Genomic DNA, 24,910 nt, shown 5'->3' with positions numbered 1-24,910 from the left:
CATTGTGAAATCAAAGGCAGGACGTTGCCTTGCTGGATATTGTATTATTTTTTAAGTGGTTTTCCGTAATTAGAATTTTTGATGAATAATGCTCTTGATATTAAAGACGCTGCCTTTGATTTTGAAATCTCTTCCACACTGTGCAGTGAAAGTTTTGTCATTAATTCGCCTTCATGTCATTCCGACCACATATTACTTTCATTATTCCTCTGACATTCTGCCTTAGTCCACCTTTGTTATATATATAAGTAATAATAATACAGGGTTGGAATGACATCAGGGTGAGTGAATGATGACAAAATGCTCATTTTTAGGTGTGCTACCCTTTTAAAACATACAAGTTGCGAGTAAAAGTTGCTCTACAAACAAGGTAGTCGTGTCCGTGTTCCTGCAACAAGGATATTCTGACAGGGGATAGGGGTGTAAATAAAAAGGACTGCTGATTTAACGCATGTTGAACGTCCATTCGGATGAGTCAGTTCTGGTCACTGTCATGGCCTATAGCTAGCTGGCACATATCATCCCAAGTCCGACGGCAGCCAGGCCGATGTCTGGCGCTGTGTCAGAGCACGTCTGTCAAACGCTGCCCAACTCAAGCAGATGGAAGACACTGAAAAGTCTCTGGCAACTCGACAAACATTAATACTGCAACTGTTTTTTTATCCACTGATGTAATTAAAGTCAGTTTGTATTTGTAGTTGCGTTATGAGTCAGTATTTAGACAGACGTATAATTTTAAATGCTAACATATGCACTTGTATAATAGTTTTAACACGTGTGTTTTGTCATTTGCTCACTCTAACCATTCGTATTGTGGTTTGTCTATAGATATGGGAAGCTTTGAGGAAGGGGAACGAACCCAAGCCATATCCCAAGGAGAAGGAGCCGTAATACCGGCGCCTCATATTCGCTGTTTCCCTCAACCACAGGTGACCTGGTTCAGAGACGGCCGCAAAATCCCTCCCAGCAGTCGAATGTAAGTTTGTGAATCTGTTGGGTTTCTTTTTTTCTATTCCGCCTTTATTGTGTCTCTATCTTTTTCATTCCGCAAGCAGTCTGATTGAACATGATTGATTTTGAGGGATCTTTGTAACTATACATCAAGTCCGGAGATACGCTCACAGTTTTATCGCCTCCAGGTGTTTCTGATAGTGTGTGCTAGCTTGTGGAGGTGTTTGTTGCCATATAAACATTTATTGACTTTCTAGCATGAGTGCTCTCAAAAACCCCAATGAGTTATGAGAAGTCATATCTCATATCTATCTATCTATCTATCTATCTATCTATCTATCTATCTATCTATCTATCTATCTATCTATCTATCTATCTATCTAATCACAATTTATTTGTGTCAGCTGGCATTGCAAAGTCTTTAAATGAAGTGTCCAAATATTTCAGTTTATTCCATTTTTCTGTCTTCCTCATACTCTCTTACACTTCCTTTTTGCCCTCTTATGCATCTCGCTTGCACATGAACATCTGTTTACCAAGGTTACCTCGTGCAAATGAGTGGAGCAGATAACATTTATTCCAGGAAAATCATTTAATTGAATTTTAATCAGGCCACTGGCACCTCTGTCGCAGTTTCAAAGACTCTGTGATAAGCGTAACATAGACCGAGACACCTATGGAGGACTGCTAGCCTGTCTGAGAGCGTCCTGGCACTTCTGAATCCGTCTGCTCTAGATTGGTGAATTCTTATCTCTCGCTCTTTATTTTTGTCAGGTTGTACTCATTTTGGCGGCCCTCGTTTCGCTGAAAACTAGCCGTGCGGCCCAAGGGTCATGAAATGGAGAGATTTCAGAAGCAAAAAGCTTTCTCTCTCACCTCTTATCTGCTCTCTGTCTCTTTTCCCTCTAATCATGCAATCACACAGCCCAGAAGAGAGCAGGATAATCAATGCCTGGGAGAGAACCACAACCCTACCTCCCTTCAGCCAATTCTAGCACCTAGGAGCAACTACAGTGGATATTAAAATGACATTTTCCAGCACTTTTCTTTTGAGTCGCCTACAGTGCTAATTTGTGCTAACAGTGCTGTTGACATTGTGCCAAATCATGTAAAGTTTATGTTACATAGAAAGTTTGAATTAAAGGGTCATGAAACCCCCCTATTTCAGCGCAAGTCTAGCTCACACTGTTTTTGAAAAATGCAACTGAAATGGGCGTGGATGGCTGTGAGAAGGGGAGGGGAGTGTGGGTGTGGTATTGCACGGCAGGGATAACTGTTATTGCATATCATTACAAATGTGTCGTAAAACGTAAGCAAAAAAAAGTTTTTTTTTTAAAAGCTGGCAATACACTGACACTATTTCTGTCATTTCAAAAGTAACTGAACGCCCTGTCATCAAATTCTATTGAATAAAACATATTAAATGTACATATTAATTATAATGTCATTATAAACAACTATATACTTTACTTTACATAAATTAATATATTTGCAAATAATAGATTTCCGGTTAAAAAAAAATTCCGTGCCTAGATCGACGCGCCACCTGAACAACAATAGTAAAGATGGACAGCGACATAGAAATATACAGTGACGGCAGCGCGCAGGGTTCTGTGGAGGTGGAGGACTTCTCTCCTCCTGCATCACCAGGGCAAAATAGCGAGATAATCGATGGCGGTGCAGGTCCTCTGCCCTATTTATTTGAACCATTAGCCCCTCCCGTGACTGTGGAGGAAAACATGGGCGAACCGGAGGCCACGCGGATGGGAGAAGTGTCAGAATGGTAGCGACTTATCAGATAACAAAACCCATTCTGCAGGCAAAAGTCCGACCTGAAATTAGCCTAACGTTTTTATTCATAAACGTATAATTTTGCAACAGGTGTACCTGTGGTCACTGTACCAGACTGTCTCCAAGAGAAAACTTGTGCTGTAGGGAAGTTGCACAGGTAAACGCATCTTGACACTCCTTCACTGTATTGCATTTTAGTATCATTACATTTTTTTTAAATATATATATAAATATATATATATATATATATATATGCATTCATATAATATACAGATACACCAATATATTTATGGAGAAATATACATATATCGTATACATTTTTTTTATTTTAGATTCTACTTTTATTTCCAAACATGTAGGTGATGCACAGATGTGATCAGGTTGGTGGGGCAGCATGCATAACTGCTCATCCAGGTTTTGAACCTGTCGCCTTAAACACATTTGTTTTGCAAGCTGTTTATGGCACATATCGCCAGCTATTCGGTGACATGGATAACACAGTACTCAATAGGTTAGTAATAATCTTACCTGGTGTTAACTAAACATATCATTTAAAAAATTACCATACATTTACAATGTATCTCAGTTGTTACAGACACCTCGCCTACAGGAATTTTGTCCGGTGGTGCTGGGGGTACCTTGGCCGACACATTAGGGTGGTGATTCCCTCATGTGCTGTTACCCGCATCAGAGAGCAGTCCCCTGACATTACTGGAACATATACAGGTTATCAACCTCCTCCACTTGACTAAATAAAAATAAATAAAAAAAACAATTCCATTTTGCCATGTAATTTTTTTATTTACTTTCAATCACAACTGATCACAGACAGAGGGTGGCCTAAATCGTGACGTGTGTTGTGCAACAGCTTCACTCTTTTCTGGTCTTTGAAATTGTGAGCACAGGTGGTCAGGAACTTTCAGTTCCTTCAGAGATTCCTGAAACAGCTGTGGCTGCTCCAACACACTCTCAAAAAGCAAATCCTGCAATCTTTCAACATAATCTGCAAAACATTAAAATAAAATTGTATACACAGGTGCTTCTCAATAAATTACAATGTTGTGGAAAAGTTAATTTAGTTCAGGAATACAACTAAAAAAGCTGAAACTAATATATACACTCACCAAGGATTATTAGGAACCCCATACTAATACTGTGTTTGACTGAAATACAGGAATACTGTGCATTCCTGAAATACATCATCTTTACCACGACATTCTTATTTTTTGAGAAGCACATTTACAATGATATATATAGATAGACGGATAGATAGACAGATATAGACAAAGACAGACAAATGAATAGATGGATACCTGTAGACACAGACAGATAGATAGATGTACAGAGACACAGATAGACAGACACAGACAGAAATATACTGTAAAGACAGACAGACAGACAGACAAACAAAAGCAGACAAATAGATAGATATATACAAACAGATTGATAAATAGACAAATAGACAGACATAAACATAGATAGACAAAGACAGATAGACTGAGTGAAAATACCAAATGTTGGATTTCTTTTCATGAGTCGTAGAGTGTGCTCTCCTCTTCTGTAGCGGGGGTACTGTATGTGCCATCGGAGCTCCCCTGAAGCTGTTGTTGCTTGTTGTCTACCACTGTTTTCGTTGTAGTGCATGGCAGCAAGTTGAGTACTAAAAAGTAAGAGCTGAAACATCAGATCTGGTAGTGCATGATCAGATAAAATACAGAAATGTGTCTAAAAATAAACTATGAAAATTTTAAATGCAATTCAACTTAGAACAGACAACTTTGAATAAGAAACTCAACATACCGGCACAACATCCCCACAAAAGAGAATGCCACGCTTTTTGGTGCAAACCTGAGGATCAGGCTGTGATAAGACTCCAGTCCAGACGTCTGGTAGTTAGAACTCAGGTTCTCCAAGTCTTTCAGCAACTTGGGTGCCAAGATGACCTGTGTTAGCTTTTCGCATGCAGCAGTACCTAAATGTAAAATAAAGTAAAACCATGAAATGATAAATTACTAGTTTATATAAAATACAAAATTTAATTAATTAAACTAATTTTTTTTTACATTTTTCATTACTTGGTTTAAGCCACAGTCTTGCCTGGTCACCAACAAGAGGAGGATGCTGGCATCTTTGGAATTCCCCTTCATGCTCATGTATGTCTTGTACATGGTTGACAACAGATCTCCATTTTGCCACGATTTCTTTTCCTGTTGATGATGAGGCTCCACATCAGTATAGGTGATTCACAATGCTTTTTTTCCACGGGCCAACCTCTTTGCAGATTCTCTGTTTTGCAAGCTCATCAATTTTCTTGCCAACACCTAGATTAAGCCAAAGCATTAATACGATAGACATTCCAACACATACATAACATATAATTATGGAACATTGTTTTTAAACTCTCAGATAGCTTTAGCTATTATTAAATCTTAAATGATTTACCTTTTGCCATGTGCCATGCATCATATCTGTGCAAAATATTGGGCCTATTTTCTCTGATGAACTTCATCACACCAGGATGTCTATCAGTTACAATCATGTGCACAGTCACTCCTCTCTGCTCTAGTTGTCTCAGACTTCTCTCAAAGCCCTCCTTCTCCATCCGCTGACTGTTGCCGACTTCATTGCTCTATATAATCATATCAAACTTTGTTAAAAAACTAGAAGTGTAATTGTGTTCAAGGAAACTTTTTATGATCTACTTTCCACTCATTCAACCGTAATAATAAAAAAAATGTAATGCAACCATACCTGAATGAGCTGAATGTCCATAATCTTGTTTGCTCTAAGGTCCATCATCGAGTATGTTCCATACTTTGCACTGTGTCCTAAAGAATGGCATATTAGCATGTATATTTTTACTGCTTGTCTCTGTAATCTGAGTCTGTCTGTAGTCATTTAAAACAGCACATTTATATACAGTCAACATTGGAAATGTTATATTATCAACATAACTGCACATACCAGGGGAGTCAGCACGCATGTCCCCACCCAGAACTAGATTCCTTCCTTTGAGTGCTTTCTTCCTTTGGTGTTTCAGGTACGTAGTGTGGCAAATCCCCTGAATGTTGAATGCCTGCATAAACTGACCCAAAATAAAAAATAAAAAAAATTTAATTTTTAAATTGATTAGTAAGCAAATCACACATGTTATTAGAGAATACATAAATCTTACCTTGGTGACCTGCAAGAAGGATGAGCCAGTAAAGAGAACAGCAGCAGCAAGCTGTAGATTTCCAGCTGGTATGTTATTGACATACGGCTGGCTGGTCCAAACTTTGTGAATTTCACAATGAGCACAGGTCTGGTCCACATGTAAAACCGTGCACACTGTTCTGCTCTTTATTTCACAGTGTCTTGAGCAGACAGGACAATTCTTGAATAGCTCCATAAGCTTTTCCTCATAAACAATGAATTTTTTCATTATATGTGGAGGTGTTGCAATTACAGTGCTACAACAAACAACATTTAAAAACATTATTAACAATAATCAATTATTAATATTTAAATAGAAACTAAAGTAAAAAAGCATGAACGGTCTAGGAGTACCTCTCATTATAGATGCTGCTTTCACTCATTCCTGGTTGGAAACTAAAGTCCGAATCCTCAGCCTCTTTTCTGGGCCTTTTCAAGGGGGTAGAGGTAGCAAGAGGATCGTTCTCTAGTGGAATACATGGCGTGGAAGTGTTGCAACCAACATGCCTTTTATGTAGCTTCACCTGAGTGCCTATAACAATAGATATTTCGAAATTAATTAAATACAATTGTGCCATAATACACTACAATTAAAAGAAAATACAACTGGTAAAGATTTTTTATGTTCAATACTGTAAAATGTGCAACATACTCTTGCTCCTTCGTTCAGGTTTCCAACGATGTTGCGTTGATATGTGCTTCATGTCTGGATGTGTTTGACATGAAGCATCTTTTTTGCCGGGCTGTTCAGTCTGACAAGCCATCTCGCAACACAGTTTAGGCTGACAATACAGACACATTAATTTCCAAAGACATATTTCACAAACAAATATGTGTTTTATATATATATATATATATATATATATATATATATATATATATATATATATATATATATATATATATATATAATTACAATGTGTATAATTACAATAATTAAGCATACCATTGATGTATTATCGAAATATCAAAACTTTTAAGAAATGCTTATTTAACAAAGTCATGTAAAGCAATTAGTAACAATTTAGACACACACATACCTCTGAAGGGTTTGAAAAGTCATCGGGACTTGGTACCGCATTGCTTGAAAGACGCAAGGTGGATTTGTCGTCAACAAGGCCGAAGTCCAACATTCTCCAGTTCGCGAAGCTCTCTCGAGAAAAATGTTTGCTGCATATATATAAATTAGATGTGTCCGTTGTGGATGGCCAACCAGCCGCACGGAGCCAGACTCTAGCCCTGGCAGCATCGCGGGGAAAGCTATGCAATGCGCTTGAACTTTTGCACCACGCATACAAACACTTGCGTCCCATGATCGCCTCTCTCATCGACTACGCAATATCACAGTTTGTTTGACAGGTCTATCATTGAAAAGATCCACGTGGTATCATGATTAATTCAGTGAAATGTCTTCTCATTGGATATGAAGGCTCAGCCTCATTAATAATTATGAGAGAACGATGAGTCATCACTGTACGATCCGTACAGAAAAACGTCACATCCTGTGACGTGGACTTGATGAAGATTTCAAACCCGGAAGACGAAAATAGCCGATACAAACTCAAATTTAACCATTTATATCCTATTATTAAATTTTACAGATTATAACATTGTCTTCTATGGTGTTAAACACACCTACCTCTGTTAAAATCTCAGAAAAATTGGTTTAGGGTTTCATGACCCTTTAAAGAATATAATTTTTGTTTTAAGATGACTTTTTATGTGCTCACATGATTAAATCATGAGGCGTTGAAATATCTTAGACTATTATATTATTACAGTACTTGCGTAGTACCACTACTGTATAAAGAAATGCATTCTGGTTTGTTCTAAACCTCCAGTCTTGAATATTAAACATCTTGGCCTGAACCGAGGGATAGTTCACCCGGAAATGAAAATGTTGTCTTCAGAGTCAACCTTATGTTGATCCAAACCTGTATGACTGACTATAAATGTAGTAGATTATCATTTGTAAGCATGCAATTTTTGCTAAACTGTACATGAACTAAAATAATGTATATCCGGATATTCGATTCCCTAAAAATTATTTTGTGCAGCTGATAGCATAGCTTTCATACCTGACTTACTAGAGGAATTCAATGCAAATCAGATAACAGCACAGGCATTGCATAAAAATGTGTGCTTAGTGTAGTTTACACACCATAATTCCCCATTTTGCAGAGTGCTAGGTTGTGAAAGAGTCAACAGACTTCAATCTTGCATTCTATGCTGAGACTGTACAGCGTTATTCCAGGCAATGTGCATCTTGATGTATGCCCAATTAAGATGCTTTTCTACATCATTTGATCCTCATTAAGTGATTTACTGCTGCTGTAATCAATAGAGTATGTAAACAAACAACCGCTCTTAAATGAAATTGCACTTATTGCTTTTCATGGAAGGTAATAGTGTAATGTAATTTACCCATGGCATTTAAAATTTTCCCTACAAAAGAAACACTTTTATTCATATTGCAGTTTTATGCCATTCATATAGATGTCTGTGATGCAGAGGTGGTTTTAATGAACACATGAGAGCTGAGAACAGTTATAGGAACTCAAAAAACCATTTATCCATCTTGTGTGTTTGTGTGCGCGCAGCCACTGAAGCCTGACCAACGTTTGTCCATCAACTAAATTATATATATTTTTCTATCTTTCTTTCTTTTTCTCATGTCGTGCAAGAAGAAAATGAACAGATTTTGTTGTAAATTGAGCTGTAGATTGGTAAAGCTTGTCCAGCAGAAGTAGCATTCTTTCTCTCTCCACGCTCCCCTGACTCTAGTTTCCCCTTGATGAGACAATTTTGTGCTGAGATGCTGCAACTGGGACTTTCTCTACTCCATCCCGGCTCTGCAGCTGCTCCTGTTGGCTGTGCTGCTCTCGGGGAAGCTTGATGCCATTGTCACTTCAGACTGTGATCATTTTCTTTTTTCTATATCTTTTCTATAGTGGTATAGATCTGTATCCTTCTATAATACTATCTATCGTCTGTCTGTCTGTCATTCTATTGTTCCTGTGTTCTATTTATGGTTCTATCTATAATTTCATTTATTTTACTATATATTGTTCTATCTATCTTTCTATCATATTATCTACCTATGGTTCTGTCATATATAGTGATACTCAGATTAGGTCCATAAAGGGACACATTTCATGTCTCCGGTACCATCAGTCGGTGTGTCCCACAGCAGTCTTGCATGTCGAAGACGGCAGTCTCCCTTCATTACTTTCCTGCCTACAGGGAGCGAGAGAGTCATTTAACTGCAATAGCCATTAGTCTTTCATTATTGAATAGGAATGCAATTGAAAGGCCCTTTTCCACTGACTGCATTTGATTTGTTGTGTTATTTGGGAGGGCTAATGTTGTGTATAATCAGAACCTCATATGGTATACACATTCCAGGAGCTGCACCTCTCCCAGCGAGTGTTAAAGGAAAAGTGCTATTCCGTTTTCTATTTAGATTTTGTCCCTTGCATTCCGACCTAAAGAATTCGGTTTTGATGAGGGGCCAATAGTCCTCAGCATTTGGATGACTGTTACTCATTCAACACTCTCCTCTTTGAGTTTCTCTTTTCCAGAACACAATTTCTGACAGGCTACCCTTAAATGCATGGTTGTTGAGGGTTGAGGCAGCTCTTGTGGCACACACCAGGACAAACCAGTCCATCCATAATGACAGTCATTTCCAGGGCAAAGTGTGTATTGGTGACAGGACAGAGGTGATGGCCTTTCTATAGCGTGCAGACATGCCTCTGAAACAAAGAGCTTATGTTTATGCAGGTGTATTATAAATTTGATATTGCAAGCTTCATTCAGTGTGATCTGCAATTTATAACCACAGGTGTGAGTGCGTTTTACCCACCACTGGAATAAAGTGCATTAAGTGTGTTTGCATGCAAATCATTTTCTGATAAAAGGTTTTATTTTTTTTATTTATTTATTTTTTTCAGCCACTAGACTATTCCTGTAAACACAGTAATCAGCACATTTTGAATAAACTCAATTGTTGTTCTATTCTGGGAATATGGGAAGTGCTTGTTAATAATTCATTTTAATAATGTTTCAAAATAAATGAATAAACAGATTCCACAATAACAACCAGGAGCACAAAATACAGGTTATAAGAATCATTACCTGTCAGTAGATTTATGTGCATTTCTAAAAATAATCTGATTCCTCACCCTCCAAAAATAGTTCACAACCCTTAGTGAGGTGTGTAAGTAAAAAATAAATTCAACCATCTGCACCTGCAGACACACTATGGTGAGGTTAGCAAAACACAGTGAAAACGCTTTGCTGTTAAAAACCCATCAACAAACCAATTAGATGCTGATATCATCTGTGCATGTAAACATGGTCAGTGAGAAACTGACTGACTATATCGTACCATAAGTGGATTGTAATATTCATACCATCATTCCAGAACAGATGTATAGAGCCCAAGCAGATTTGATCCAAACTAGCATTGCATCTATTTTTCACTGACAAGGCTTATAGCAGTTTCAGCAGGGATGGTTATGCTAAACTCTTAGGACACATGGTCTGGCTCAGGATCCTGTTAGTGGGTGGTAAAATTGAGGTTTTATTTAAATATATTTGATTAGTGTCAGAAAGGATTTCCTTTCAACAGATGCTGATGGTTTCAGAGGTGCTACTTCTGTTGTTCTACAGCATAAAGCTTACAATATTGGCTGCAGCAATAGCAGTAGCTTTTGTTTGTTAGACAGGTGTTGCTCGCGTGTATGTGAGCACAACGTGTTCTTCATCTCCTGGTTTTCCAGTCCTCGGAATTTCCCTGGGAAATCCAAGCACATTCTTTCTGTCAGTTTTATTTGACCACCTGTATTCAGCTTGTGCTGTGTGTGCGCGCTAGATCTGCTTGTGTGTGTCCTGTCTGTATTTGTAAGTGTTCCCAGATATATTACCATGACTGTGTGCATGTGATATTCACTCGAGATCCTCCTGCCTCTAAAGAGACCAAGGCTTGTGCCGTGCAGGGGCGGACTGGCCATCGGGAGCACCGAGACATTTCCCAGTGGCCTGACGGTCATGCTGGCCTGCCTGCTGCTGCTGTGCAGTCGATCAGACTGACGTGCAATAGGCTGGTATGCAACTGCGAATTAATTGACGGTCTTATGAATGTATGAATCAGGCGATCGCGGAGTGAAAATGACACCACCACATGACCAAATATCAGCGAAGCACTGCTTAATTGGCTATATCCAGAGGCAGGCTTTATCTCAGAAAATCTCCAAAAAATGGAGCGTAAATGCAAAGGAGGAGCAGAGACGGAAAGGAGAAAAGCCCTGGCCACAGACGCAGCAAGTTGGTGCAAAATCCCAGCCATATTCGCCAGTAAGGGAGCAGGTCAGTCAGAATTACATTTATATTTACTATGGTTCGCTGAAAAAAAGAACCGTTCAGTTCTCCACACACGATTCGTCACGCGCTGAGACCACTGTTCAACTTAAATCTGACAAAGCATCTGTAATATTGTTTACTATAAATAACACGTAAAACAAACAGGGTTCAAATAATATATGTTTCTGTTGATGCATGCGCATTCTGGATTCCCAGATATTACAACAGCAATGAAAAATACCTCTACAAATCATTGACTCTTGTTCAATACTAATACGAACACCGTATCAGTGCATTCTCTTAAAGTGACAGTCTTTATATTAATCGAACAGCAACAACAAAGAAATCACTCACTGCTCTTTATTAAAAAGCTTTTTTTACTTTAATAAAGAATAATCTTTAATTTATAGTCCAAAATGAAATGCTGTTTTACATTTTGATTACTCTAATTTCTGTACCTAAAAACTAATGCAAGACCTAGGCTACCTAAAAAAAAACCTGAAAGTCAGTTTATTTTATTTGTATCTTTACTCTATTGTATTTATTTGTGCTGTTGCTTGTAGTTAGAATATTCTTAATAATATGATAATATATATATATATATATATTTTTTTTTTTGAAAGTATAGTTTTTCCATAAACATAGCACATACCACTATACCGAAGCCTTGACTCTAAAACCGTGAAACAAACCAAACTGTGAAAAAGTTGAACTGTTCCACCCTAATATTTACATAATCATTTGGCAGATGGACGCTTTCATTCAAAGCAACATACAACAGATTAAACCTATTTAAAAAAATGTTGTTGTTTTTTTTTACAGTAGCGTACTTACATTTCATTTAATACATAAGTACACACACACACACACACACACATGTATATATATATATATATATATATATATATATATATATAAACACAAATTAATTGAATATTCTATGTGTGTGAGCATTTTTATGCTTATTATACAGAATACCTGATTCTGCTGGGTAGATCATGGCATTACACAGTCAAATATTTTTGCATAATAACTGCTAAACTGTATATTTGACCACTGTCCAAGCGAGGCGACAGCTGTGCTGGTTTCACATCTCTCGAAGCACACTGTAGTCTTTTTTTTCTCACAATAAAAATAACTTAAAAATATTTTTACTCAAATCAGTATCTCATGACCATATAACTTAAATATAAATATAATGTAATAAGTGGGATAATGTGCAACTAAAAGGTTTTAACCTCTTCACACCAGAAGATTCTATATGTTCCCTCACTTATTATGTGACTTTTAGCTTAGCAACATGTTATCATCAAATTCTACAGGAACCAATTGTTGTAATGCAAACATTATGACATTATGAGGTTAATTTCATTCACAGGGCTTGTGTGCACCTGTGTTCGAATGTGTGTGTTTGCTGACGCACTATAACAGTTAGCTATATGTACACAATAGCGAGTGGATTGGCATTTGTCAGTGCAGTGCTCTTTCAGTACTCTCCAGGGAGCAGCAGAGTCCGCAGTCAATGACCTTTATTACATTTAGACAAATATGCACGGCACCAGTGGCGGACTGGGACAGTAAATCAGGCAGGAATTTGACTCCACCCCAGGCCACCTCTGTTGCTGCAGTCACCACCACCCAATTCATGTGTCCACCAGACTGATAAACTTTTTGGCTCTTTCAGTTGTTTGAATTGGGTTATACTTAAAAAATACATCAAAATCCTTAGACTGTGGACGGGCAGAATATTCAAATGAAGTATCAAGTATCAAGGCATACACTGTCTCTATCATCTTTCCTTACCCCCCCCCCCCTCCCTCTCTCACTCTGCACATTGAGTTTCTATGCAAATAAGCACTTTCAATAATCTATATTAATTATGCAGCCATCAATTGTATGTTCCAGTGATCACAGTCCTACTACTGATGACCTTATAAATCATAAAAACACATATTTTTCTAAGAGTATAGCCTGCATGCAGTGTTGGGAAGGTTACTTTGGAAATGTAATAGGTTACAGATTACAAGTTACCCTGTTTAAAAAGTAATAGTAGTGTAACTTTTTCAATTACTTTATTAAAGTAATGTAACTAATTACTTTTGAGTACTTTTTGATTACTTTTCTAAATTTGTGAAAATTAAAGAATAATAAATAAAAGCATATACATAAACTTAAATACAGTTATCTAATAAGCATGTGATGTATTCTGTGTAATAAACTCCTGAAACATTGGTGTTTTTTTGAAACTGCTGTCTCCGTATATGATGATAGTTTTCTCAAAATAAGTAAAATGCACATGAAGTGACACAGAGCAGTTCTAGAAATTATGTTTATGTGTTCGTGTACTTCTATATTGAGGCGGCAGAGGTTGAAAACACTGCGAGCTTCAGTAGGCCTATGTGTAGTAAATGAAACCATGTCTTTGCCATTAATTTACAGGAGGGGCGGACTGGGAAAAAAATTCAGACTGGAAAATTCAAACTCATACAAACAAATTCATGGACAAAACTATTTTTTGGATGGACCTGACATAAAAAAGGTTTAAATCTTTAATTTGGGGACATGCAAAATAATTATAAGTTCTCTCCTGAACTGCACCTTCACTTCCATTTTTCTCTTCAGTCTCTTTATTTTGCCCTGTTATCCATCTCTCTCATGACTTTAATACTCAAGATTGAACAAAACTATACTTTACAATACAATACTCTACAATACTGCAATATCTTTATAGAAAAATCCTAATACTGTACACGAGTCATGTTTTTCCCTTACAAAAAATTACCATGCTTTTATTAGCCTATATAAAAGTAAAATAACCTTGTTTTGTTTTTGTTTTTTGCAAATGGATTTGTATTTATTTTTAAATAAATACATTTGTAAAATAATTTTACATTTTTGGTTATCACATTTAAACAATAGTAACCATTTTCTCTGGATTTATAGTTAAATATTAAAATGTTAATTTTCGTAAGGGTTGTGTTGTTGTCTGTCGGAGCTCCCCCTAAACCTATTAAAAAAAATTGGATTTTTTTCAGCTGAATTACTACTGTAACATTACAACAGATAATAATGATGTCCTTTATATAGTATTTTGAGTGATGACTGATGAGCAACGTGCTGCTGCTTGATTAAATAAATAAAAAAACAAAGACAAAAAAGCATCTTTACAGATGAAACTGACCTGAAACCCTGAACAGGAGTTCTGCTTCTCTGCTCCAGCAATTCACTCTATTCTCTCTCTCTCTCTCTCTCTCTCTCTCTCTCTCTCTCTCTCTCTCGCATTGATTAGGGGCTACCTCTGATCCAAACCGTTTGGCGGAGGCGCGGAGAGCGCGCGAGTCATGACTTATTAGAGATTTAATTATCAAATGACGGATTCGCAAATGATCGCTTTAGTACATTCGGCAGGCAATTATACAATAATGATATTAAATAGTGGGGCAAAATCGGCTGCCAGGCCACCGCGGGAATTGTCCCATTTCTCCCGGTGTCCAGTCCGCGCCTGATTTCCACAGACACGCAGAATGTGCAAGTTATATATTGCATTTTTGGGGCTTTATATTCACAGACACTAGTCGATGTCATGTTTTGATTCAAGTGTACTGACCTACTTTTGATTTAGTGATCCAAAATGTGGCATATTCCGTCCGCGTTAGGCATTCCGTTTTTATGACTGGATTCTACGAATTAGACTGTATTTCCGCATCCCGGAAATTATTAGGGCGGTATGTCTAAGAAAAGTCAGTGCAATTTGGGAAAGAAATCAGTTAAATCTGTATGTGGATGTGTGTAAATATTCAAATGTAATCCCCTTTGTAATCGTAAAAAATTTCATAAGTAACTGTAATTTAATTACTCATTTTTTCTTAGTAACTGTAACTAATTACAGTTACAATAATTTTGTAATTAAATTACGTAACGCCGTTACATGTAACTAGTTACTCCCCAACACTGCCTGCATGTTTAGTTTTGCTAATAGCTTAAACTTTACCTGAAGGTTCCTGCTCTGACTCAAAAGCTGAACTGTCCACCCTCTCTTGTTTAACAGCAGGAGCACTAGCAGCACTAGTGCTACTGTTGCTTCCTTCGTCACCTTCAAAATAAATAAGCATTGTACACTAGGATACATATTGTAGGCTAGAAATGGAAAATCAATTTCTAGTCAATATTGGCACTAAAAAAATACTGTATCTTCATATGTAAAACAGTGTGCTAGTTTGTCATTAACCCTCTGGAGTCCAAGGGTATTTTGGGGGCCTGGAGAAGTTTTATCATGCCCTGACATTTGTGCTTTTTTCAGTTTCTTATACACATCTAAATGGCTAAAGTCTAGTCTCACTGTAATCAGCACAAACTGGGCTATAATAATATGTGAGCAGCATGTATGTACATTATTGTGTTTTTGAGAAAAAAAATATTATGCGCTGTTAGTGAAAAACTAAAAATGTTAAATCACTTGAATAAGGCAATAAAACACATACAGAACATTGGTTGGCAAGACTTTTGATAACTGGAGCTTGTTGCCTGGAATTTTTCTTTTATGAATTATGTGAAAATCATCTTGTTTACTCACTCACAGAAAACAATATATTGATTTAAATTTTCTAAGACACTTTTTGTTGGTAAAAGTCATATGCGAGTAGGCGTCAACTATCATGAATATCATTGTGATTTACACCTGAGAAGACAAAGGTCTGCATAATGAGCTGCATAATGAGCCTTTCAGTCAGCTGTGTCACTGAGAGGGAAGAGTTACAAGAAAGAATGTAAGGACAAAATAAATGTATATAATTTTATGTTTGTAGTTTATTTAGAATATATTTAATTATCCCACAACATAATTTAATATCCAATACTGATAATTCAGCATCATTTAGAATATTATAATAATTTCTGAAAGATGTGACACTGAAGAAAGGAGTATAAATTCAGCTTTGCCATTACAGGAATAAATTAAAATTGAAATTGATTAAACTTGTAGTTTTTTTTTACTGCAAGTTTGATCAAATATATGCTGCCTTGTTGAGCATAATAGACTTCTATAACATTTTTTGTTTTTCACTAACCATGCATAACATTTTTTTTCACAAAAACACAATCATGTACATACTTGCTGCTCACATATTATTATAGCCCAATTTGTGCTGATTACAGTGAGATTAGACTTTAACCATTTAGATATTTATAAGAAACTGAAAAAAGCACAAATGTCAGGGCATGACAAAACTTCTCCAGGCCCCAACTTAGACTCCAGAGGGTTAAAGGTTCCTAAGCATCGCAGAGGCGCTGAATCTCACGGGAGAGGCAAGCTCAATTTTACAAACCTCGGGCGATGGGAGCATCACCTGATGCAGCATATACAAGAAGACTTCTGTAACTGCCACCTCCACTTCCCGCTAGATGCGACAGCACCCCTAAGTGGCCAGGAGACCCCTCGGGGTGACCTGGTCGGACATCCATGAAATTCCCTGCAGTGCTGTCCCAGGCCTGATGATCAAGGATGCTCCCTCAGAAACCTGTGATCTCAGCCGCCTAATACCGGAACATGAAGCAGGATGGCTGGTGCTGGCGAGTGTTTAGTAAACACTGTAACTGAGCACTGCAAAAGGAAACTCACAGAGTTTATTAGTAGACACGTACCCACCAGCAATTAAATACACATAAGTATATACAGAGAGGGTTACATTTACTCACCCACCCTCCTGCGCTGGAGCCCTGCTCAAGGGGCGCTTGCTTTTAGTCTGGACCATCAGTCAGGTGGTTGCTATGAACATAGAAACCATAAAAACATTATAGGTCAAGCACAGGAGACTGTTATGCGAGAGGTTTCCACCTAACCTCGATCAGGTGGAGAGCTGGTGGTTACAGGGGAATTAGGAAGGGGAGGATAAAAGCAGAAGTTAACCCTCTGAAGTCGATTAACGCATATACGCGTTATGAGGCAATTTTTTCCTGATAACCTCTTAGACTCCAGAGGGTTAAAAATCCCCAAAGGGAACGAGTAGATACCTTGGTATCACTCTGATTCGGACGAGAACGTTGCCTCGTCTAGATCATACCCCTTAGGTTCTGCTTACCTCCTCTTGACCCACGATTCCTCTAACCCTTGCCCGCAGGTGGGGGAGGAGCGCGAGTTGCGACACTAGCCTTCTGTGCCTGTCTTTGATCCTCAGATCAGGACAGGCCAGGATCCATATGTTGTTCTGGCTCAGACTTGGACCTTCGTGGAACGAAGGATCTGAAAGCAGCAGAGAGCGCCTTCGTCTACCTGAACTTCTCAAATCACCGTCTCAACGGAAATACCGAAAAGCTCAGAAGGCTAAACCTGAGCATCGAGAAGAAAGCATTTTCTTTCCTCCCAATGTCTGCCAGGTTCATCCACAGATGTCTCTCCGCTGCCACCATGGCCGCCATAGTCCTGCCCATGGCAGAGGCGGCCTGCTTGGTAGCACAGAGAGAGATCCATGGTGCGGCGCAGCTCAGCTACCTGATCAGAAAAAGGCCTCTGCCTCTATCCAGGTCTCTTAGCAGATCAGTCTGATATGCTTGAAGCACCAGCATTGTGTGTAATAAAACCACAGCCTGACCTGCTACTGCGTATGCCTTGCCATTTAAGTGAGATGATTTTCTGAAGGGGCCTAAATGGCAAGGAGGGAGATTAAGAGAGGATGTTTCCCCTGCAGAAAGAAAAAAATTTCACAGATAAAAATTATTTATAAATTATTTATAAAAATGTTGCTCTTTCTACAATGGGCATTCCCTCATTGCCACTTTTGCGCATCACCTCGATGTCAGCAGATTACTTTCATGCCGAAACCGATGGATGTGAGAAGAAAACGGCATCTTTCATTTCTTTTTAATTTCTGTATGGAGATCATGCAGAAATAAAAGGCTCATCTGAGCTGGAGGGTTATGGTCAAAAGGTAATTTTCGCTCAATAACCCCCAACAGCTCTACATACGCAGGGCAGGAGAATTGAGAAGGTTCAGCTTCAGCTTTTTCACCATCATCAAATATCTGCTGCTTTTCCTGGGTAAAAACCCAGCAGAGCACTAACCTCAGTATCAGAAAGTGTTAAAGATATAACATCATCTTCCCAAGGCTCTCTCTTGTCCGCCGCCCTTTTTCTTTTTTTTTTCTTTTTTTACGAGCGTGAAACGGAAAGTCCCTCTTTAAACCATTCAGACAGATCCACCTGTATTCTCACGAGCTCATTCTTTTCCACCTCAGTGTGGACACGTCCTGAACCGCGGGAAGCAGATGGCTGCCTTTTTTTCCCCTTTTCTTTCAGAAGAGAGACGAACAAGAGCGGAGCTTTTTCCATTGAAAAAACGCTCACAATGCACGCATATTGCCTCCTCAAAGACATCGCGTGCGTGCTCTTCACCCAAACAAATGACGCAAAGATCACGTGTGTCATCGGGTGTCAAATAACGCCGACACGGATGCACATTTCCTCTAAACGCTTGCTAGTTGTCTCCATGATAAACAGAGAAAGATCGCCCTTATCGGTTCTTTCAGATGCACACTTCAAACAAAACAGTCAGTGAAGATGAAGAAGATAGTGACGTGCTCTCCCGGTGCTTATTTATAGTCAAGCCAGTAGTGACGTCGGAGGCTGTCGCCGGCCAACAAGTTGGTGTTTTTTCAATGTATGCTTCAGACACGGGTCACGACGAGGTGTTCCCCAAAGCAGCCCCTAGAGGACGCAGCTTGAAGTTCCCTCGAAAGGGAACCCGTGTTGCCTTGTAATGCTGTCCAGCTCATTAACTTTTGGAACTCTTCTACAGACATGTTTTATGCACACTTGAACTGTATGAATTCTCCCAGAATGCCAATCTTTGGCAGACCTAAATGCAGGATGAATGCTGAATGCTGATGAGAAAACACAAACCAACAGTGATACTCATTTCTCAGCTCTGTGATTCAACAAGAAACAGTCATGGTTCACTGATTTCATGAAATATTTCCACAACTATGAGGGAGTACACTCAAATACATGCAGAGAGAGTAAAGGTAGGAAAAGAGTGAGACAAAAAGATAAAAAGTAACTTTCACACAAATAAATAAGATACTGATACTAAGGTATTGTGATTGGTTGCTAGGACGTTGCTATGCAGCTTATAAGGCTTTATGATTTTCAGTGATTTGTTGTGTGGTTCCTAAGGTATCACGGCTGGTTGCTACTGTAGGTGATTACTTATTGCCTATCCACCTTTTTCTTCAACGCGGAAGTAATCCTTTGAGTTATACTTCGGTTCATTAGCCGCTATAGGTAAATAACAAGGAGAATAACAATGTGCAGTAAATGGTAAAACTGTTTGCACTACAAACCAGCGTGTTCATAATTAAGAAAATACATTAAAATAATGTGATAAGACATACCAACTTTCAATATCAAGCAGCGAAACTAACTGTTTTGTTCAGCTAAAAATAGCAGGATGGAATGAATACAGATGAGACTGTAAGCCAGACCCACAGAGTTTACAAATGGCCGTATGCATTTTTACAAGTAAAAGGTGACTATGGGCCCTATCATACACCTGGCGCAATGCGACGCAAGGCGCAGCGCAAGTGTGTTTGCTAGTTTCAGTCCAGCGCCGTTCGCATTTTCCCGTCCTGAGCCACGTCATTTAATTAGCAAATGCATTTTCGCTCATTTTTGCGCCCATGGGCGTGCTGTTCTAAAAAGGTGTGTTCAGGCGCATTGCTGGCGCATTGCTATTTTAAGGAGCTGAAAATAGACTGCACCATAGACCAACTCAAACCTGGTCTAAAGTCTAGTGCAGTGTTTTTTCTTTGTTATTTAGAGCTTGTTAGTATAGGCGGGTCCACAACGTGCGTACACGCTGCTCATTAAACACAGGGACGCACAGCAGCACACAAACATGCCAAATATTACAAATTAAAGGATTGCAATGCATAACATTTTTTTGCTGGCACACGAGCAGCTTTAAAGGCGCGTTCTTTGCACTTGTCAAATTCTGCCATATAAATAGCAAATCCGTCATGGCACGAGCGCAACTGGCTCTTAAAGGGAATAGAAGATGATACTCTGATTGGTTTATTGCACCTTATGCCAAAAAACACCCATTACTCATTAAGAGAGTAGGGACAACCCGTTTAGACCATGCGCCCGGGCGCGCCAACCGTTTTTCCGTCGTTAAAATAGCAAAAGTGGATTTGGACACGCCCTGAGTGCACCTGCACCGTGTGCTTTACACTTTGCATTTAGATGGTTAAAATAGGGCCCTATGATGTTCTGGTATTGTGGAATTGACTGGAAGAGCAAAAGTGCATCTTTCCTTAATAAGCCACCTGTATGATTTGACTCATCATTTGTCTATACCAAAAATATGTTTGTTAAAATCCTAAAAAATGTAAATAAGTACCATAAACTGCTGTTCCCGGTCAAGGGAACTTCGAACTGCGTCCTCTAGGGGTCGCTTTGGGGAACACTTCGTCGTGACCCGTGTCTAAAGCATACTTTGAAAAACGCCAACGTGTTGGCCGGCGACAGCCTCTGACGTCACTACCGGCGCGACTATAAATACGCGCACATAGGACCCGCCACTTATCTTCTTCGTCTTCATTGACTGTTTTGTTTGAAGCGTACATCTGAGAAACGACCAAAACGGTAAGAGCGATCTATCATTGTTATCATGGCATCCACTAGCAAGGCGTTTAAACAGTGTGTGCATCCATGTCAGCGTTATTTGACACCTGATGACACACACAGTCTTTGTGTCTCTTGTTTGGGCGAAGAGCATGCGCGTGATGTCCTTGAGGGGGCAATCTGCGTGCACTGCGAGCGTTTTTTTGTGAAAATGCTCCGCTCTCGTTTGTCTCTCTTTTCGAGGAAAGAGGGACAGCCATCTGGTTCCCGCGACTCAGTACCCGCCGTTGCCGAGGCACGGAGGAGAATGAGCTCATGGGGATCACAGATGGATCTCGCTGAGGAGTGTAGAGGTCGTAGAGGGCGACTTTTCCTTTCACACTCTTCGGCGGCAGACCAGAGTGAACTTCAGGAGGAAGATGCGTTGTCATTAACCCATTCTGATACTGAAGTTAGTGCTCTGCTGGGTTCTACCCAGAAAGAGCAGGAGATATCTGAGAGTGGCAAAGAAGCTGAGGCTGAGCCTTCTCAATCCTCCTGCCTTGCGTATGGGGAGCTGTTAGAGGTTGTGGATTGCGCCATGGCAAAATTAGACTTGCCATGGAAGCGTGCCATAAAAGTGACGCCGCGAGGTCGCCTCGATGAGCGTTATTTGTCTGACCATAGCCCTCCAGCCCAGGTGAGCCTTCCATTATTGCCTGACTTACATGCAGAAGTCGAAAAGGAAATGAAGAGGCCGTTTTCCTTTCGCATCCATCAGTTTCAGCATACGAGTTATGCTAATATCGAGGGCATGCACGAAAAGGGCTATGAGAGGCAGTGTTGTAGTCGAGTCACCAACTGTCGAGTCCAGGTCGAGTCTCGAGTCTCAGTGTTCGAGTCTCGAGTCTCAGTGTTCGAGTCCGAGTCCAAGTCCGAGTCACCAAAGAAGAGTCCGAGTCGAGTCCAAGTCGAGTCCCCATTACCAGAGTTCGAGTCCGAGTCGAGTCTCGAGTCCCGTATTGGAAAAAATTTAAAAATTTTTGAGGAAACAATAGCAACCAACTGAGTTGGTAGGCATTGAAGTCCATTATATGAAGAAAACATCCTGAAATGTTTTCCTTAAAAGCATAATTTAAGAAAAAAAGCCATGGATATCCTGGATGGCATTAGGAGGAGTAAATGATTAGGACATTTTCATTTTTGTGTGAACTAATCCTTTAACACTGTATTACAGAAATACACTCGGCGAAAAAAGAAACGTGCATTTTACAGGACACTGTATTTTAAAGATACTTAAAACATAAAAATCAATACGATATGCCAAGAGAGAGAGAGAGAGAGAGAGAGAGCGTTTGTGTGTGTGTGACCGAGTGATTTAGCCTGAGTGCGTTTGTATGTGTTCAAGTGAATGTGTGTGTGTGACGGCACGCGACTGGTCAGAAAGCAACGTGTAACGATAAGGGCGGTTCACATATCGCGTCTTTTGCGCGCTCAAGTTCGTTATTTCCAATGTAGGCGCGCGGTATGCACGCTCATAATGGAAGCGTCACGCTCGTTTTTTCCAGGCGCGTCCGCACCGCATCGAGTTAAAAACATCTCAACTTTTCAGAATGCCGAAAAAGTAAAGTGAAAGTAAATTGAGTGACGTCAGTGAGTGTGTTGGCAAGCAAAGAGAGCGAGCGGTAGCAGTGTCTGTCAGGGAAAATAATAGATCCAGGCCGGTCTAACAGGAAAAGTGTAACACCATATATATATATTTTTATATAATGTTTTTAGTCAAAAACAACGTGATGAATGCTCAAGTCCGATTTTATATATACTCGAGTCCGAGTCCAAGTACGAGTCATCAGTCCGCAAGTCCAAGTCGAGTCACGAGTCCCGAGAATGGAGTCTCGAGTCGGACTCGAGTCCAAAGAATAGTGACTCCATCACTGATGAGAGGATGCCCCCTGTAGAAGAGACGCTGGCTAGCTATCTCTCTGTGGGGGAAAAATCCTCTCTTAAATCTCCCTCTTTGCCATCTAAGCCCCTCCAGGATACATCCCGCTTAAATGGTAAAGCATACGCAGCAGCAGGTCAGGCTGTGGCTTCATTGCACACGATGGCATTGCTTCAGGCTTACCAGGCTGACCTGCTGAAGGACCTGGATACAGGCGAGGGCCTTTCAGCTGACCAGGTAGCTGAGCTGCGCCGCACCACAGACCTCTCTCTCCGTGCTACCAAGCAGGCCGCCTCCGCCATGGGTAGGTCTATGGCGGCCATGGTAGTAACGGAGAGACGTCTGTGGGTGAACCTGGCAGACATCGGGAGGGAAGAAGAGGGGTTTCTTCTTGATGCTCCGGTCTCGCCTTCTGAGCTTTTCGGTACCTCCGTCGAGATGGTGGTCGAAAAGTTCAGGGAGGCAAGGGCGCGCTCAGCTGCCTTTAAATCCTTCATTCCACGAAGGTCCAGGTCTGAGCCCGAACAACAAAGGGGTCCTGGCCCATCTTGATCTGAGGATCAAAGACGGGCACAGAAGGCTAGTGTCGCAGCTCGCACTCCTCCCCCGCCTAAGCGCAGGGGCAAGAGGAATCGTGGGTCACGAAGAGGTAAGCAGGACCTGAGGGATGTGATTCAGACGAGGCAGCGTTCTTCTCCGGATCGGAGCGATACCTAAGTAGTTACTCACTTCCTTTGGATGTTTTTAACTTCTGCTTTTATCCTCCCCTGCCTAATTCCCCTGTAACCACCAGCTCTCCACCTGATCGAGGTTAGGTGGAAAATTTCTCACATAACAGTCTCCTATGCTGGACCTATGATGTTTTTGGTTGGTCCTATATTAATAGTAACCACCTTACTGATGGTCCGGACCAAAAGGGGGCGCCCCGTAAGCGGGACTCCGGTACAGGAGGGTGGGTGAGTATGTAACCCTTTCTTTATCTGCTTATGGGTCTTATATTGCTGGTGGTTATATGTCTACTAATAAACTCTGTGAGTTTCCTTGCAGCACTGCAGGGAATGTCATGGATGTCCGGGCAGGTCACCCTGAGGGGCCGCCTGGCCGCTTGGCGCATCCGGCAGGATGTCCGGCCAGGTCACCCTGAGGGGCCTCCTGGCCGCTTAGCGACGTCCAATGGCAAGGTGGAGGTGGTAGTTATGGAAGTCTTTCTGTATGTACTGCCTCAGGTGATGCTCCCCTCGCTTGAGGTTTTTGGAAAATTGGAGCTGGCCTCTCCCATGCGATCCAGCGCCTCTGCGATGCTTAGGAACCTTTCAGTACACACGCTAAGCCTATGTACTGTCTGAAATCCATGTAAGTGGTAAGTGTGCACGCAAGACTCTGCGCACTTTCTGAAATCCATGTAAGTGGTAAGTGTGCACGCAAGACTGCACACTTTCTGAAATCCTGTACGGTAGGGGTTACGCGCTCCGCTTCGTTCCCTTTCTTAAGATGATTAGCCCTGGGTTCCTTGGGCTTCATTCAGCCAATGTGTATTTGTTATACACCTCAAGCATCGCTTCCCTCAACATGAGGGGCTGTTTGGACAATTCTCGTGGTAGTTTAGCAGCGCTCCCCTTTTACAAAAGAAAAAGGGTCGCCTATGAGCGTGCTACTCTGAGACTGAATTCTCGTTTTTTTCACCAGAGCGCTCCAGTACTACATACTGTTTTTGAGATGCACTGTGAGAGCAGACATCCTGTTGAGGCAGGGGCTGAGGCTCGGGGAATGGCGCCTTCACACCAAGGTGATGAAGCAGGGTTGGAGCGGTTGGCCAGACTTGGGTGGATCAGTTTGCGACTCGAGAGAGCATCGCACTATCCCCTCTGGCTTCCTCTGACTCATCCAGCTCCACTGGGGCTGGACGCCATGGTACAGGCGTGCCCGAGGCTTCATCTGTACATTTCTTCCTCCAATTGCTCTGCTCCCGGGCCATTCCATCTATGAGCTGCTCTATCAGAGTGCAATGAGAGCCCCTCCTTAAAACAGTATTTGTAAATCCATGCTATGGTAAGTGTGCACGTGAAGTCTTT

General features: G+C 40.4%; 1 protein-coding gene and 1 long non-coding RNA gene across 6 annotated transcripts in view; one reads left to right on the top strand and one right to left on the bottom strand.

The window, feature by feature from the left end:
- Positions 1-24,910, top strand: part of LOC132121674 (protein sidekick-2-like) — a 310,996-nt gene that overhangs the window by 228,640 nt on the left and 57,446 nt on the right. For all 4 annotated transcript variants that reach the window (XM_059531334.1, XM_059531332.1, XM_059531333.1 and 1 more), the window contains exon 4: positions 829-976. In XM_059531334.1, coding sequence (XP_059387317.1) covers positions 829-976 — 148 coding nt within the window. The remainder of the gene's footprint in view (positions 1-828; positions 977-24,910) is intronic.
- LOC132121102 (uncharacterized) lies at positions 4,293-5,763 on the bottom strand. 2 transcript variants are annotated; one of them, XR_009426234.1, is made up of 6 exons: positions 5,707-5,763; positions 5,494-5,570; positions 5,185-5,371; positions 4,818-5,063; positions 4,543-4,714; positions 4,293-4,402 (listed from the first exon to the last, which is right to left on the bottom strand). It is a non-coding gene; the product is annotated as an uncharacterized LOC132121102 (long non-coding RNA). The 2 variants fall into 2 exon arrangements; XR_009426235.1 differs by lacking the exon at positions 5,185-5,371.

This window comes from Carassius carassius, chromosome 39, assembly GCF_963082965.1.
Source record: "Carassius carassius chromosome 39, fCarCar2.1, whole genome shotgun sequence".
Taxonomy (NCBI): Eukaryota; Metazoa; Chordata; class Actinopteri; order Cypriniformes; family Cyprinidae; genus Carassius; species Carassius carassius.
This window is presented reverse-complemented; position numbering and strand designations above follow the sequence as displayed.